The sequence below is a fragment of the Chlorocebus sabaeus genome, chromosome 8 (genome assembly GCF_047675955.1).
Source record: "Chlorocebus sabaeus isolate Y175 chromosome 8, mChlSab1.0.hap1, whole genome shotgun sequence".
In the NCBI taxonomy this organism is placed as follows: Eukaryota; Metazoa; Chordata; class Mammalia; order Primates; family Cercopithecidae; genus Chlorocebus; species Chlorocebus sabaeus.
Window position 1 is genome coordinate 59,943,854 of NC_132911.1, and position 18,372 is coordinate 59,962,225.

The window sequence follows — 18,372 nt, forward strand, 5'->3', positions numbered from 1 at the left end:
GTCACCATTAGTCATTTATTTAGCCAAAATGATGACTAAAAAAATTTTTAAAGGCAAAAACCTGTATTCATTGATAGAAGGAAGACTTCATTTTCCAAACAATCTCTTTTCTCCCGTCTTTTTATTGTAATTTATTCAAAAGGCAAACAGAAATCTTTCATTATCTTTTAATATTACATGAAAATTTTGTTTGAGAGAAAGCCAAATTTCACCTTTGCATTAGAGTACTATCAATGTCAAATCCAATTCTTAATAAAATCTTACAAAGTATTCAACCTTTATCAATTTGACCATGAGGTAAGATTATCATAAACCTTTTAGCAATTTTCTGCTAAAAAGCAGATCAGACCAGGTGTGGTGGCTCATTTCTGTAATCTCAGCACTTTGGGAGGCTGAATGGGCAGACTGCTTGTGCCCAGAAGTTCAAGACCAGCCTAGGCAACATGTCAAAGCCCTGTCTCTACAAAAAATACAAAAAATTAGCTAAGGCTAGGCGCAGTGGCTCATGCCTATAATCCCACTACTTTGAGAGGTCAAGGTGAGTGGATTCCTTGAGCCCAGGAGTTGGAGACCAGCCTGGGAAACATGACAAAACCCCATCTCTACAAAAAATACAAAAATTAGCCAGGCATGGTGGCACACGCCTGTATTTGGGTGGGAGAATCACTTGAGCTCAGGAGGTGAGGCTGCAGAGAGCTGTGATCGTGCCACTGCATTCTGGTCTGAGTGATACAGTGAGACCTTGCCTCCAAAAAAAAAAAAAAAAGAGAGAGAGTAGATCAATATTCTTTAAAAAAAAAAAAAAAAAAAAAAAAAACCCTGTTGTGCTTTTATTTTGATGTTCAATTTATTTAAAAATTAAATAATATTCCTTTAACTTTGGTCAATAGGTTCACATACAGAATTTTTTTACAAGATTAACTTTTCACAACCCTTCATTTCTAGTCTATCTAACTTAAAACAATCCTTTAACTTTCTAATCTAGGCACATAGAAAAATTCCACATTCCCATGCCTTCTTATCATCTTGTACTAAAACACATTTTACTTTTCTTACATGCCTTGCATGTAAAACTATTTTGCTAGTAGTCTCAATTATATATGTTTTCAGTATTAACTCTCAGCAACTTTTATTTTGGTAAAAACTCTGGCAAGTAAGTGATTTTATTTAGGTACCAGGTGTGGAGCCTAGGATACCAGACAAAAGTACAGATAAGGTCTGACTCTTTCCAGCATAGCTAGGGGGTATGGTTAACTCCCCATGTCCCCTGCCTTATCTGGAATTTAGTGGCATCAAGGCAAGTAATTTGAACAATTATCAAGTTAAAGAAGTAGTATATGACATTAAGGCATTTATCAAATCTGTGACCTAATTTAGACCAAATGTCTAAATTTTGAAGGCATTTTTATTTTACTAATAATCTTTAAAACTGTCTTTATTTCCTAAAGATTACTAAAGTCACATGAACTAAAAGGCATTAAAGTCTTTATTTTTCTGAGAAAATCTTTGATAAATAAGTGCTATTTTTAAGCCAATTAAGCAGAGCTCTCATATATAAACATCACACACACAATACATATAAATACAGAAACAGAAGAAGATCCAGTACTTGTAAGATTTTTCATTTCCCAGTTTTTAAGTTTCTTAATTAGATTACTGGCTTCCGGGTACAGCCCTTCAAGAAACAGGACCAGGAAGTATGCAGTTTCTATGGCCAAATAAGAAGGCACAGCTGGAAGGCAAAAACAGATTGCCGAAAATTAAGAGTTCAATTCTTATACCAGGTCCTGTATACCAAAAAGAGGGAATTAGCTTATCCTCCATGGGGATCTTACTTCTCAGTGGCAGTGGGTAGGGATGTATCCATACCTTCTAGGTGGCCAAGAGCATGCTTCCCTTATCCAAACAAGCAAAAAGCCGAGTTATCTCCCCATAACTGCCATTAGCCATCCCTAAAAGTGTATTTTCCTACCTAGTTATTACCATTAAAGCTCTCTCATAATGCAAAGTAATTTCTGATACCCACCAACATCAAAGATGTCAGGTAACTCAATGCAAAACAGAACAGAACCTTAGATTTTGAGAGGGATCTATTCACTTTCAGTTCTTGGGGTTCCATGAGGAAATCAGGAGGTTTTCCCAAAATGGGGTCTGTGGCACCTCCTCTGCCTTTCTCCAGGAGTCCCAGGCTGTTAGAAATTACCTTAGGTCCTCTCATTTAGGTGTCAATAGTGGCAAGAAGATAAAATGGAGAAAAACAATTCAATCAACTGAGAAGAAAATAACTTTTTTCAGAAAAACAAGATTCAACCAGAGGGGGGAAAAAAGCCATAAAGACCTTTTAAATATATGTATAGCTTGAATAATCTGCTTTTACTTAAGCTGACGTTTAACCAGATCTCTTATTACCAGACTCTAGCAAGGACCTACAGCCAGTATTTCTGGCTTTTGAACTTTACTAAAGGTAACTTCCCAGGTGAAACAATAAGCCTTAACTAAGTTTATGACTTCACCATGGGTGTATGAGGTATTTTCAAAGAGGTGGTAAGCAGTTTTTACAAGATCTAGAAACTTCAAAGGTAGCTCAGAGAAAGGAAAATTCAAGCTGGAAAGTCAGAGGTTGTTGTTCATGAAGGTGAAGAGAATCAACAAATGGCAAAGGTCACACAAATATCAACCAGAAAGTACTCATTCCCTAAGCTAGAAATTGAACCCAAGTCACCATTGTGAAATGGCAAAGCCTTAGCTTCTGAGATACAGCACTGGGCAGTGTTTATTGCCCTTCCCAGAAGGAACCTAGAGTGGCCAATTCTGAGCTGACAAAGGCTTTTAAGAGCCCAAGATACTAGGTTGGTGCAAAAGTAATCATAGTTTTGGTCATTTCAGTGGCCAAAAGTTTTGGCCAAAATTTTCAGTGGCCTATAATTTTTAGGGCAACTATTGACATGAACCCCAAAATTTTCACCCTCTAGATAGTGGAGACCAAGAAAAAGTTTCCCCATATACTCATATTCCTGAAACAGCTACATGCAGTTATGTGCTACCTAGTAACGTTTCAGTCAACAGTGGTCCCATATGATTATAATACCTTATTTTTACTGTACCTTTTCTATAGTTAGCTGTGTTTAGATACACAAATATCATGTAGCAATTGCCCACAGTATTCAGTAGTCACATGCCGTACAGTTTTGTAGCCTAAGAGCAACAGGCTGTACCATACAGCCTATTTGTGTAGTAGGCAATATATTTAGCTTTGTGTAAGTACAATTTATGATGTTCACACAATGACAGAATCGCCTGATGATGCATTTCTAGAATATATTCCCATCATTAAGCAACGCATGACTATACACAGTCTCAAAGAATCTCAAAATAAGTTTCCTTATTAAAAAGGGAAAAAATAATAACTACAGGGAATGAACCTGGTGAATGCCATCTCAGCCAAGCGATCAAAGTTATTGCCACCACTAATGACACAAACCAACATATGTGCCTCCTGATGTGACGTCCTGGAGAGAGCCGCAGCATCATTCATGTTGTATTTCTAAAATAATGCATAGTCTGAATCAACTCGTAATGAAATGTGAGGCAAAAACCAACTGAGAGCTTATCTGTGAAATAAATGGTCCCTCCTCTCCAAAAAGGTCACTATCATTGAAGACAAAGAAGGGCTGAGGAATCATTCCAGATTAAAGGTGACTGAAGAAACAGGAAAACTAAATGCAATGTGTGATCCTTCCTTGGATGAATCAAGAAGAAAAATTGATATAAATGATATTACTGAGACAACTGGTGAAATTTAAATACGGTCTATAGATAGTAGTATTATGTCCATCAAGATTTTCCTGATTTTTTTTAATCATTGTCTTGTGGTTTTATAAATGGATGATTTCACAGTCCAGGTAACAGTAAGGGGCATGGTATTTGCAATTTACTATCAGATGATCCAGGAGAAAAAGTATAGATATATATGTGGAGACAGCGAGGGCAACAGGAGTGTGAAAAGAATAAAACAAATGTGACATGTTACATTGGTGAATCTGGGTGAAGAGTATATGGGAGTACTCTGCACTATAATTGCAACTTTTCTGTAAGCTTCAAATTGTTTCAGAATGAAAGTTTTTAAAAATGAGTAAGAAAAACTTCCCATAAGTGGGCCATATTTACACTTCTGGAGAGAGGCTCTTCATGCTTGCATCAGGTTCTGACTGTGAACACTCCTCAAAAAAGGGTCAAGACACATGAATAGAAGTGATAAGAAGGGAAAGAAAAATTATGGGAAAAAAAAACTAATACACCTTATTTCCATTACTTATGTTTCTTTTTTCTTTTTTTTTTTTGAGACAGGGTCTCATTCTATTGCTGAGGCTGGAGTGCAGTGGCACAATCATTGCTCACTGCAGCCCTAATCTCTCCAGGCTCAACCTTCCACCTCAGCCTCCCAGGTAGCTGTAACTGCAGGTGTGTGCCACCATGCCCAGCTGATTTTTGTGGGTTTTTTTGTAGAGACAGGGTTTCACTCAGGCTGGTCTTGAATTCCTGGGCTCAAGTGACCCAGCTGCCTCAGCCTCCCAAAGTATTAAGATGACAGGTGTGAGCCACTGCACCCGGCTTAAAAAAAAAAAACAAGGCCGGGTGCGGTGGCTCAAGCCTGTCATCCCAGCACTTTGGGAGGCCGAGACGGGCGGATCACGAGGTCAGGAGATGGAGACCATCCTGGCTAACACGGTGAAACGCCGTCCCTACAAAAAACTAGCCCGGCGAGGTGGCGGCGCCTGTAGTCCCAGCTACCTGGGAGGCTGAGGCAGGAGAATGGCTTAAACCCGGGAGGCGGAGCATGTAGTGAGCTGAGATCCGGCCACTGCACTCCAGCCTGGGTGACAGAGCCAGACTCCGTCTCAAAAAAAAAAAAAAAAAAAAAACAAAAAACAAAAAAAAACTTATTTGATAAGGGGTCTTGTTATGTTGCCCAGGTGGTCTCAAACTCCTGGCCTCAAGCACTCCTCCCAAAGGGCTGGGATTACAGGTGTGTGCCATCATGCCCAGCCATATTTCTATATTTAGTCATATTCTCTGACTTTTATAAATGGGAATTAAACTCAAATAGCAAAGATAAAGATCTGAAGCACTGATGTTAGTCTGAATATCAGGGTTTAAAAAAAAAAAAAAGGGTTTTAATTGCCGGGCGCGGTGGCTCATGCCTGTAATCCCAGCACTTGAGGAGGCCATGGCGGGCGGATCACCTGAGGTCGGGAGTTCAAGACCAGCTTGACCAACACGGAGAAACCCCGTCTCTACTAAAAATACAAAATTAGCTGGGCGTGGTGGCACATGCCTGTAATCCCAGCTATTTGGGAGGCTGAGGCAGAAGAATTGCTTGAACTTGGGAGGCAGAGGTTGCGGTGAGCCGAGATCATGCCATTGCACTCCAGCCTGGGTAACAAGAGCAAAACTCTGTCTCAAAAAAAAAAAAAAAAAAAAGTTTTAACTAAAGCAGTAGAACTTAAATATTGTAAAAATAATAGCTTTTGCCAAATTAGCAATAAATGCTGTTCTTTCTTTAGTCTTTATTAACAGAACCAGGGGCTTGCTCTATTACCCAGGCTGTGCAGTGGCACAATTGCGACTCACTGCAGCCTCGAAAGCCTGGGCTCAAGCATTCCTCCCGCCTCAGCTTTCCAAGTAGCTGGACTACAGGTTCACGCCACCACTCCTGGCTAACTTCAGTCGTTAAAACTCAATAGTTGACCCAAAACAAATTTCTCATTTGTTTTATGATCATTTATTCATTCATTCTGAAATATTTAATCAATTTTGAACCAAACACTTCTCACTGCTCGGGGGAGAAAACTGCAAGTAATTATTGACTCTTCTCATTGACTACAAAATTAAAATATATTTATTACACTGGAAAGTGAGGTTTCTTCATTGTGGTTAGATAAAAGAATATGATTCTAGGTGAGAAATATGTAAAGAGTCCAAAAAAAAAAAAATCAATTTAAAATGATTATTTAGGGTGGGCGCAGTGGCTCACACCTGTAATCCCAGCACTTTTGGAGCCTGAGGTGGGCGGATCACCTGAGGCCAGGAGTTCAAGACCAGCCTGGCCAACATGATGAAACCTTCTCTATTAAAAATACAAAAATTAGTCAGGTGTGGTGGCGCACTTGTGTAATACCAGCTACTCAGGAGGCTGAGGCAGGAGCATTGCTTGAACCTTGGAGGCGGAGGTTGCAGCGAGCCAAGACGGCACCACTGCACTCCAGCCTGGGCAACAGACAGAGTAAGATTCCATCTCAAAAAAGAAAAAAAAAAAAAAAAGAGTTTTAAAATGTCACATGTAATTTCACAAGAAAATTAACTGCAACTCAGGTTTATTTTCACATTGTTTAATTTTATACACATTTCACATATCATAAATACACACAATACAAAAAGCTATACAAAAACCCTAGTAATTTAACATTTAAAAAAGGGAGAGGGAGATACTGTATTTGATTTCTGACACTTTTCTGTTTAAATAATACTTAAATTCATTTTTCAAGAAGACAAATTGAAAATCATTAATTTTTCACAGGGCTCTGTGTTCACATATATTTATCGTTCAGGCCGAGCATGGTGGCTCACACCTGTAATCCCAGCAATTTGGGAGGCTGAGGCGGGTGGATCACCTAAGGTCAGGAGTTTGAGATCAGCCTGGCCAACATGGCAAAACCCCATCTCTAAATAAAAACAAAACAAAACAAAAATAAATAAATTTATCATTCAAGTATATTTTTATTGAAGCAATAAACCACTTCATTGGCTGCAGAGTCAAACTGGGTAAGCCTCAATAGTGAGCAAAAGTAGAGAATTCTGTTTTCCTCAGCTTAGAATCAGCTTCTAACACACGAAATGCAGAGCACAACAGTGATTTTTAACTGGCGTTATTAAGACCATAGTATAGGGGTGACAATGCACAGCATACCCTATATTGTTTGCTTATAGAGTCTTGTTAAAAATATCATACTAAAAAAAATAAGAAATTTTATTTTTCCTAATTTCTTTTTTATTCAATTTAAAAAATAATACATCTTTTTCATTGTGCTTGGCAACTGGACATGATATCTGAAGACATAATTTAAATACACAATGGAGAAAATATATACATAACTCCTAAAGGATTTTGACATTTTTTAAATTAATTATAATTTTGGTTCAATAGTTATCAATCACAGCAAATATAAATAACAAAATAATATCATTCACCATATGATCATGTTTTTAAAAAGTTAATTGTTGAGGCACAAAAACATTACATGACTTGCCCAAGGTCATGAAGGGAATGAGGCGCAGAAAACAGCACGTTTTTTTCTAATTTAAACAACTATACTAACCCCTAGCTTACGCCATCTATCAAAATCAGCTCAGGGCAACAGATACAGAAATTTAACGCGTTATCCAGGAATGTTTGTTTAACTTAAACTGCTGTTATTAATAAACTTAACTTTAAGAATCTATAGGTTTAGCATACATTATTAGGAATTTACAAATAAAACATATTTTTCTGAATTATTAGGTGTGTAATTTGTTAGTATTTGACACAATAGCAAAAACAAATTTGACAATACAATTTTAAACCAATGAATTCTGTGAAAGATGCTTACTAACATGATTTTTTAAAAAAATACTAATTATAGGACCTACAAAATTCAGAAGACAGTACCTTAGATACAAACACTTAATATAAATATAAATGTATTAAATCATCTTCTAGTTGACCCTTTATTATCAATGAAAACGTTCTAACAAAGCACTCATAATGTTTCCTGGTATTCTTTGATGCTTATCAATCAAAGCTTGAACAGCATTCTTCGTCTATTAAGAAAACAAAAGTTATTGTTAGTAGATCTTAATATAGATTGATTTACCTCCCATCATCCCCAAGAATTAATGATTTCCTTCTCAGTATACCGGAAGCATATATATTTTTCTTTTTTCTTTTCTTTTCTTCTTTTTTTTTTTTTAATAGAGATGGGGTTTCACTATGTTTCCCAGGCTGTTCTGAAACTCCTGGGCCCAAGCAATACTTCCACCTTGGCCTTCCAGTCTGCTGGGATTACAGGCATGGGCCACCGTGCCTGGCTGCAGCACATTTCTTATACTTATTTTATTAAGCCTTGAATTATAGTTGTTGTACATGTGTCTATTTTCTATACCAGACTGTAAGCTCCTTAAGATACATCTTAGTATTTCTCCAGCATTAAGCACAGCAATGCCTTGTACATGATAAACACTAAAGGGGACTTAAAGAAAAAAAATTAAAAGGAAAAAAAGTAGAAAATTTTCAAGTAGGCAAATGGAAGACTTAGTTCTTTCCAGCTATTAGTAAACACTAATGTATATTTTCTTTTATCACCATATATACTGAACAATTATATCAGGGTCTCACTGTGTTGCTCAGGCTGGTCTCGAACTCCTGGACCCAAGAGATTCTCCTGCCTTGGCCTCCCAAGGTGCTGGGATTACACGCATGAGTCATTATGCCTGGCCAATTTTTATTTTTAAATTGGTTTATGGCTATTTAAAATTCTGATATATGTATTTACATAGTTCATGGTACACACATATATACTTTTTTAGACTTTAACCTTTAAAGAAGATTAATAAACACTAGGCCAAAGATGTATTTTAAAAATACACCCCTTTGGCTGGGCACGGTGGCTCACACCTGTAATCCTAGGACTTTGGGAGGCTGAGGTGGGTGGATCACCTGAGGACAGGAGTTCGAGAGCAGCCTGACCCACATGGTGAAACCCCATCTCTACTAAAAACACAAAATTAGCAGGCATGGTGGCACATGCCTGTAATCCCAGCTACCTGGGAGGCTGAGGCAGGAGAATCACTTCAACACAGGAGGCGGAGGTTGCAGTGAGCCAAGATTGCACCATTGCAATCTAGCCTGGGGAACAAGAATGAAACTTCATCTCAAAACAGAGAAAAACAAACAAACAAAAAAATGCCCCTCTAAACCACAGTTTTCATACCCGTAAAATGAGAACTACTTCATACAGTTATAAAGATTACATGAAACTGAAAGGACATCTTCAGGTACTTAACATAGTGACTGGCACATAGGTTGTGTTCTGTGATGTGTATTAAGTGTACCTCTAGAATTTTATTCATTCATTCAAAAAATACTAGGTTCTTTGGAAATTATAATATTAGTGAAACAAGTCTCTAATCTCAAGGAGCTCATAACTTAAAAGGAAGAATCAAGTACAAAGTAACTAAAATGTGAGATCATTGGTGATGCATATCATCTGAAGTATGAAAAGAAAGTGTTCAGAAGTTCAGACCTGAGAGCCCACTGGGTAGGCAGTGAGCAGGGGAGGACACATGAACAGGGTACTGTTTGGTGCGGGTCTCCAAGGACCCATGATATTCTAATAATGGTAAAGGAAGGAGCATGAGGAGAAAAGAGTACAGGAAAACCACAGTAAGAAATAGCGAGTTAGCCAGTTTAGCTGGAGTTTCAGGTATTCAAAAGGTGGGTGAGGTAAGGCTTTAAAATTAATTTCAATTAAATCATGAAGGGAGTTAAATACCAAATAAAAAAGCATAGACTTTGAGTATATAAAGCAAAAAAGTATAGACTTGTACCAAGTAAAAAAGTACAAACTGGTGGCGTGTGGCTGTAATTCCAGCTATTTGGGAGGCTGAGGTACAAGAATCACTTGAATCTGGGAGACAAAGGTTGCAGTGAGTCAAGATTGCACCACTGCACTGCAGTCAGGGTTACAGAGTAAGACTGTATCAAAAAGGAAAGAAAGAAAAGAGGGAAATCCCATCACAGGATACAACATAGATGAACCTTGAGGACATTATGTTAACTGAAATCAGTCAATCACAAAAAGACAAACACCATGTGTTTTCACTCATATGAGGTATCTAAAGTGGTCAAAGTCTTAGAAAAGGAGAATGTTGGTTGCTAGGAGCTGGAGGAAGAGGAAATGGGAAGTTGGTGTTCAATAGGTATAGTCCATTTTGCAAGAAGAAAAAATTCTAGAGATCTGTTGCTCAACAAGGTGAATGTACTTAATAGTACTGAACTGTATGCTTTAAAATGGTTAAGATAGTACATGTACCTGTTTTCAGAATAATTTGTTTTACTATGTTTTACCATATTATGTGTTTACCATATGTTTTACCATAATGTGTTTTTACCATAATTTATATTTTTTAAAATAAATCAAACTATACATACATCAAAGACTATATAAAAATCATAATCAAAATACATTCATCCCATTTTATTTTTTGCGTGACAGTGTCTTACTCTGTTGCCCAGGCTGGCGTGCAGTGGCACAATCATAGTTCACTGTAACCTTGACCTCCTGGCCTCATGTCTTCCCACCTCAGCCTCCCAAGGTGCTCTGATTACAAGTGTGGGCCACCAAGCATGGCCCATTCATCCTATTTTCTAAGTGATTCAGTTAACATGACATTTGTTGCATTTAACAAGAATAGGATAAAAAAGAAATAGAGGAGAACATGACATTTGTTGGTTTTTTTTTTTTTGTAATTATACTCTCTGAAAGTATAATTACAAGGTAGGCAGGCTTTTCTCCTCTTCATCTTCCTTCATCTCTTTTCAAAAACTAATATTACTGACCATTCCCATTTTTTACTAAAACCTCACCTGCTGACTTCTGTCACACAAATTTACTTGTTCTCTTACCTCTCTGCCAGTTCCCTTTCAGTCAGCTCTGGCACTTCTTCCTTGGCCTTCTCCTTCAGTGCTACATCTCCTGCAGTCTGTTCTCAGCACTTTTCTTTCTCTCTCACCTGCCTTATAAAGCTCATGGCTTAAGTAACTGTCTCAGTGCAAATGACTGAAATCTCCATCATTAATTCTGACTTTCTCCCAAACTCCAGTCCAATATTTCCAAAATCCTATGCATAGAAATATATTCCTATCCTATAGGTTACCATAAATTCTATCCCTGGCCCCCACCCATTAAATGTCTGTAGCACCCCCTCATACCCCAACTCCTGCCTATAGTGACAATAAGTCTCCAGAGGTTAGCAAATGTTCCCTAGGGGGTACAATCACCTCTGATTGAGAACCAATGACCTAGACATGCTTGTAGAATATAAAAATAAATCAGTGACATTCAAAATATAATAATTGAAAATAAAAATCTGTCCTAAAACTAAAAAAGAAAAAGCAGTTTACCTTTTCAGCTAATTCTTCTGCTGTTATCTTTGGGTCATACGGAATGGGGTCACCTAAATAGGTCCGTAACTTCACTGGAAAACCTCCATACATTGGAGCAAATGGATAGCGGAATTTTTCATAAAGCCACCTAAATAACCCTGTTTTAGAGTAAACACAGTCATTTTAACTTGTTAAGTATTCTGATCATGTAATTGTAAACTTTCAAATTAATTATGTAGAACTTACAGGAAGGTGGCAAAAAGTATCATTTCTTGGCAATTCATACACTTTTTTAAAAAGAAGAGTTTTTCATCAATTATAACAAATATATCACACCAATGCAAGATATTAAAAATAGGAGAAATTGGGGGGTGGTGAGATTTATGAGAACTCTCTGTACTTTCTATAAACCTAAAAATGTACCCCAAAAAAGTCTATTAATTATTTTTTAATGAGCTTTTAAAAGTATAGAAATTTAACAAAAATAAGTAAAAATGAAAAATAAAAATAAAAATACAGTAATTTAAAAGGCAAACAAGTTACTATTATTGCAAAACAAAGGTTAAACTGCTACCAAACTACTAGAGGTGAAAAAGTCTAGAGACTCACATATAAGTAACTTTGATAAATAAAAGAGCAAAAAAAGGAAGAATAAATTTATGTAAATATGAGACTATAATGCAAAATAAACTAGGTAAAGACAAAACATTATTATAAATTAGGAAAAACACATCAAAGCAAATAACTACTAATACTAATGACCAAATATGAAATTTATCAGGATTAAATAAAAGTGGTAATAATGTAAAAATAAACTGATGGACTAAATTTTTTTAAAAATCTAAAATATCATCAAAGGAATCCAAAATAGGCAGGTCACATGGAACACACAGTCATGGATTGTACCAAAAGTTGAAAGTATTGCTTACACATCAAAACACAGAATACACCTTATCCTACAGGACACACACACACCCACACACAAAATCACTAGATACTAGTTTTTGGAATATTCAACTTTAAAGTGAAAAAAAGTGAAAAAAAAAAGCACAGGCAAAATGAATAAATAAACAAAACGCCTGGAATAATTTCTGATTTGTCACTAAATTCTAAATAAATTAGCCAAGAAAAAATTAGAAGAAATAGGCCAGCCATAGTGGCTCACACCTGTAATCCCAACACTTTGGAAGACTGAAGGGGGGTGGATCACATGAGGTCAGGAGTTCAAGACGAGCCTGGCCAACATGGCAAAACCTTGTCTCTGCTAAAAATACAAAAATTAGCCAGGCGTGCTGGCATATGCCTGTAGTCCCAGCTACTCTGGAGGCTGAGGTGGGAGAATCACTGGAACCTGAGAGGTGAAGGTTGCAGTGAGCCGAGATCATGCCACCACACTCCAGCATGGGTAACAGAGAGACTCTGTCTCAAAATAAATAAATAGATAGATAGATGAAATAAATCCACTGTGAAAGTTAAAGATCTCATCAATCTTCCTTTCCACTTTAAATCTGATAAAAAGGGAAAAAAATAAGACTTAAAAAACAGAACGCAGTATCAACAAAATAGCAATGTTATACATATAAGAAACAAGGGCAGTTTAAAGCTCTTCAGAAGGGGACTTATAAGTGGATAGGAACACTAATAATAATAGTGCTAGGATAAAAAGCAAAACAAAACAATAATGCTAGGAATATGTAATACAATCAATTAAATATAATACGCAAACCATAGGGTACAACAACAAGCTGAATATTTCAAAATAAGAAAACAGGTATTGCAAAGAAAAAGCACACCTAATCATTTTTTAATTATTATACTTTAAGTTCTAGGGTACATGTGCACAACGTGCAGGCTTGTTACATATGTATACATGTGCCATGTTGGTGTGCTGCACCCATTAACTTGTCATTTACGTTAGGTGTATCTCCTAATGCTATCCCCCCTCCCCCACCCCACGACAGGCCCCGATGTGTGATGTTCCCCTTCCTGTGTCCAAGTATTCTCATTGTTCAATTCCCATATATGAGTGAGAACATGCGGTGTTTGGTTTTTTGTCCTTGCGATAGTTTGCTGAGAATGATGGATTCCAGCTTCATCCATGTCCCTACAAAGGACACGAACTCATTCTTTTTTATGGCTGCATAGTATTCCATGAGCACACCCAATCATTAACATTGCTATAACTATATTAAAATCTGATTTTTAAAATCTATAAAGGATAGGTAAAAAGAACTTTCCAGTGTAAATGTATTAGGCTGCAAAATATTTTTAAAAAGAACAAGAAGTGATAAATAAACCAAAGCATATGCTATTTCCTTAGGTAGTTCATCTTAGTTCAATATCATATTATCATCCATTTTTAAAGCTGTAACTTCTGGGGTAAGTTAACGAGACTGTTGGGATAGTTTGTAAATGTATTCTAAACCTTGTCACCATGGTTTAAAACAATAAACTAGCTAATTCACTGTGAAGTTTTTTTTTTTTTTTTTTTTTGAGACAGAGTTTCACTCTTGTTGCCCAGGCTGGAGTGCAATGGCACAATCTTGGCTCACCACAACCCTTACCTCCTGGGTTCAAGTGATTCTCCTGCCTTAGCTTCCCGAGTAGCTGGGATTACAGGCACCTGCCACCATGCCCAGCTAATTTTGTATTTTTAGTAGAGATGGGGTTTCTCCATGTTGGCCAGGCTGGTCTCGACCCCTTGACCTCAGGTGATCCTCCCGCCTTGGTCTCCCAAAGTGCTGGGATTATTAGGCGTGAGCCACCGCACCCAGCCTCACTGTAAAGTTTTTAAAAGCCCATTTGAAGAACTTCACTATGTATATGATACTCTCAACAAAAATAGAGCATTAAGAACTGCCATTACTTAAAACTAGTTATCATTTGGACTTTAAACAGAAAAACGTCTAAACAGTATATCAATTTTCTAAAGATAATAATTCAAAAGATTTCCTTGTAGGGTTCAACAGCCCAAATATTTTAAAAATTACATTGTAATTCAAAACCATACAAATCAGAACTTACTTGTTCCTCCAAGTGATCTAAATCCTTCTCGAATATTTTGTGTAAACATAGGAATAATGGGCTAAAGAAAAGGAGAATTTGAATTAAAAAGTAAATAATCCATTCAATGTCTCCATTAAAGTAACTAATGCAAACTTTTTTTTTAAGAAAGGGAAAAGGCATCTATAGCCATGCCACCCTGAACACGCCCTATTGCAGGATTAGGCCAGCAGCCCACAATGCAATGGGGTTCTCTCTTTGTTCCCAGGCAGATCGGCAGGTTGAGAAATAATAGGCACACACAAGATAGTGAAAGCTGGGTCCGGGGCGTCACCGCCTTCTGGTCTCGTGGTGCCACCAATGCACTGGATATGCCAGCATTTATTATTAAGTTTAGTGAGGGCAGGGGTAGTTTAGTGAGGGATTTAGGGTCATTTGATTATGACGTGAGATGGTCACATGGGGATGAAGTAATTCTTTAACATAACATCTGTATGCAGAAGTACAGTATACAGAGATAAGAATTTACAATATAGTGTGTGCATCAGTAATTTCTAACAGAGCACTGAAACAGAAACACAGTCTTTCTATAACCTATGATTAGCAAGATATTAATCAGCAGTAACAGTTGCAGCAAGAGCTGGTTACAAACAATCCATAGAAACAGGATGTGAAGCTAGACAACCGGTTAGACCAGAAATTCTCAGAAGGGAGTATGCCTTAACCCTAAAAAGGCCTACAAGAGCCGTGGCAACATGAGGGTGTTTATAGCCCTATCTTATCCATATGGACAGGCGCCCCTCATGCATCCATTTATAAGCTCTCCACAAGGGTCACATTCCATTCCCAGAGCTATGAACATTTGCTTTTCTGGGATAGGAATCTTGGTGATGTGAAACCTCCCTGACTGCACGTCCATTCACAGGCTCTCTGCAGGCGGAAGCACATCACGCGCTGTTGGCTCATTCTGGCAGTCCAACCTGGCATTGTCTTTACACAATCCTGCATGCAATTTTACATTTACAATAATCAGGAGCATTTTATCTTTTATTCTCTAGCAATAGTTTCAGGGGGTCTCCCTACAATCTCGTCTGATCTCAGAAGCTAAGCAGGGTCGGGTCTGGTTAGTACTGGCATAGGAGAAAGAGAAAAGGCATACAAATTTATTAGCATGGGAGTGTGGGGGATCACAAAGTGATTATGCAAACTTTTGAAGGCCTGTTTGATATTATGAAAACAAAATATTTTTAAAATAAAAGCACACATGATTGGTTTATCAACTAAATGCAACTTGATCATTTGTAAAAATAGAAATTGGAAACACTACCCTCCAGTGGTAATATATATTTCATTGACCAATTTTCCTAACATTTCACATAAAACCTTGAAACTCAAAATAGAGATTACAGTAATCACTAATTTCACTAAATAAAATGAATGTGGTAAACTGAATTGGCTTTAGTGGGCTACTGAATAGTATGCTCACTGGAGAAAAGTTGCAAGCAAGGATTCTAAGGGGAATTTTTCAGGGGGAGTTGGGGACAGAGTCTCACTCTGGCTCAGGCTGGATTGCAGTGGTGTGACCATGACTCACTGCAGCCTCAACCTCCCAGGTTCAAGCAATTCTCCTACCTTAGTCTCCCAAAGTGTTAGGATTATAGGCGTGAGTCACTGTACCTGGCTCCAAAGGGAAATTTATGTATATTTAAATAACAAGTTTTGGCAAGATGCTGTCATGGAATTGGTACAATTTTTTGTGAGTCTATTAAATCTAAAATACTCAACATCAATGAAAAGTAACTAGAAGTCTCAACCACATAGACAAAAAGGAAAAGCACATATATTAAAGAATTTGGCCGGGTGCAATGGCTCGTGCCTGTAATCTCAGCACTTTGGGAGACCAAGGCAGGTGGATCACTTGAGCCCAGAAGTTCGAGACCAGCCTAGGCAACATGGCAAAACCCTGTCTCTATAAAAAGATGTAAAATTATCCGGGTGTGGTGGTACGTGCCTGTAGTCTCAGTTACCTGGGAGGCTGAGGTGGGAGGATTGTTTAAGACCAGGAGACAGAGGTTGCAGCGAACCACGATCACACCACTGCACTCCAGTATGGGCAATAGAGCGAGACACCGTCTCAAAAAAAAAAAAAAAAAAAGAATTCTCCATAATTGTTTGATGTTAGAGAATTTCTGCTAATAAGTTCATGATTTTTATTTTCCAAAAATATCAATGATTCAGTATGTTTTTTAATAATGAAGACCTTAAATACATATAAAATAATGAAGTATTGATATGTAAAGAGGTTATGTCACTGTGAATACTGAAGTAGATAAAAAATTGAAACACTTGAAAATACACATAAGATACTGAATTAAATGATACTTCAGAATAGACAAAATTTTGGTTGGGGGAATATTATATTACTTACAGTCAACCATGAGTAAATGCCTAATACCAAATTACCTGCTTAATGAGTGAGATATTTAAATAAGCTGATATCTTAAAAGTCATTCCTACTAAGCTTTGGAAAACAGTAAAATACAGTGGACTGAAGGAAAGAGACTACAGGCAAAGCCTTCATAAAACCTACTACTTCACATATAACTAACGAATCATTTGATATCTCTCTCCTCTCACCAGAAGGAAGATGCCTAATATACTGCAGGGACATTGTTTTGTTCACTGCTGTATAGCACCTAGAACAGTGCCTGGAATCCACTAGGTGCTAAAAGAAAGTGAGATGGCGGAATTAAACAAAGAGATAATGCTGCTAAATGAATTAATTTGTACTCTCTGAATACAAAAGTCAGAAGTAGACAGCAGCAATCTCAAAATCAGTTAGGAAAAGGGGAGAAGTTAGGTAAAGAAAAGCAGTCAGGGCTGGGCATGGTGGCTTACGCCTGTAATCCCAGAATTTTGGGAGGCCGAAGCAGGTGGATCACTTGAGGTCAGGAGTTCGAGACCAGCCTGGCCAACATGGTGAAACCCCATCTCTACCAAAAGTACAAAAATTAGCCAGGCGTGGTGGCCGGCATCTGTAACCCCAGCTACTCAGGAGGCTGAGGCAGGAGAATCACTTGAACCCAGGAGGCGGAGGTTGCAGTGAGCAGAGATCATACCATTGTGCTTCAATCTGGGTGACAGAGCAAGACTCTGTCTCAAAAAAAATAAAAATAAAAAACAGCAGTCAAATGAAGAAATTAAAATTTGATGGAGTTAACTCATAAAGCTAAAACACAAGAAGATAAAGAAGATAAAATACACTGAATTATTTATACATATAAGTAAATATAGTTTATTTGCTTGTTTTTGTAGAGATGGGGTCTTGCTTTGTTGCTCAGGTTAGTCTTGAACTGGCTTCAAGGGATCCTCCTGCCTCAGCCTCCCAAAGTGCTGGGATTACAGGCATGAGCCTCCATACCTGGCTCTTTTATTATTATATAATAATTATATAATTATATTATTAATTATTATTATCCGGAAATCACTACTAGTTTTGTAAAATAAAATTAGTTACGTAAAATAAAATATTAGGATGACTGAAATCATAATGTTTTAAATAGTTATAAAATGTCTTTAGAGTTGAGAACCGAAAATGTCCAAGAAGAAACAGAAATATTTCAGCTCATGCATATAACATTTGCCACTTCCAACCAGTATGGCTGGATTTATATCTACTGACTGGCATGATCCCAGAATTCTGTATTGATGTATGCATTTATAAAGACTTTTCTGTTGAAATATCATTCCTTAAATAGCTACCTCTCCAGAAGCTGGACATTTCTAGAGCCCACTAAATAAAAGAAAGCTTACCCTAGCAGGCTCAGTATTCCCCACTATAGTCTGGGAATATGGTTTCTACATTGGCACTCAAGCTTTCATCCTTAAAGCCACAAGCATTACTTTACCCCAACTTGATCTTGCAATATAATTATTCATTCCTCTTATTTAAGATGGAGTCTTGCTCTGTTGTCCAGGCTGGAGTGCAGTGGCATGATCTAGGCTCATTGCAACCTCCGCCTTGTGGGTTTTTAAGTGATTCTCCTGCCTCCGCTTCCCATGTAGCTGGGATTACAGGCATACGCCACCACACCCAACTAATTTTTTTGTGTGTTTTTAGTAAAGACAGAGTTTGACCATGTTGGCCAGGCTGGTCTGGATCTCCTGAC

General features: G+C 37.5%; 1 protein-coding gene across 20 annotated transcripts in view; it reads right to left on the reverse strand.

The window, feature by feature from the left end:
- Nucleotides 1-7,025: 7,025 nt before the first annotated feature.
- The window catches only part of TMEM68 (transmembrane protein 68), a 37,820-nt gene continuing 26,473 nt past the window's right edge, over nt 7,026-18,372 (reverse strand). For 17 of the 20 annotated variants that reach the window (XR_005241087.2, XR_012093682.1, XM_008000671.3 and 14 more), the window contains 3 exons: nt 14,225-14,285; nt 11,219-11,358; nt 7,026-7,857 (listed from right to left, as the gene is read on the reverse strand). Coding sequence is in view for 18 of the 20 variants with exons in the window: in XM_008000671.3 (XP_007998862.1) it covers nt 7,771-7,857; nt 11,219-11,358; nt 14,225-14,285 (288 nt within the window). In the remaining 2 variants the exon portion in view is untranslated. The remainder of the gene's footprint in view (nt 7,858-11,218; nt 11,359-14,224; nt 14,286-18,372) is intronic. The other 3 variants (XM_008000676.3, XM_008000675.3, XM_008000674.3) reach the window with 1 other exon arrangement.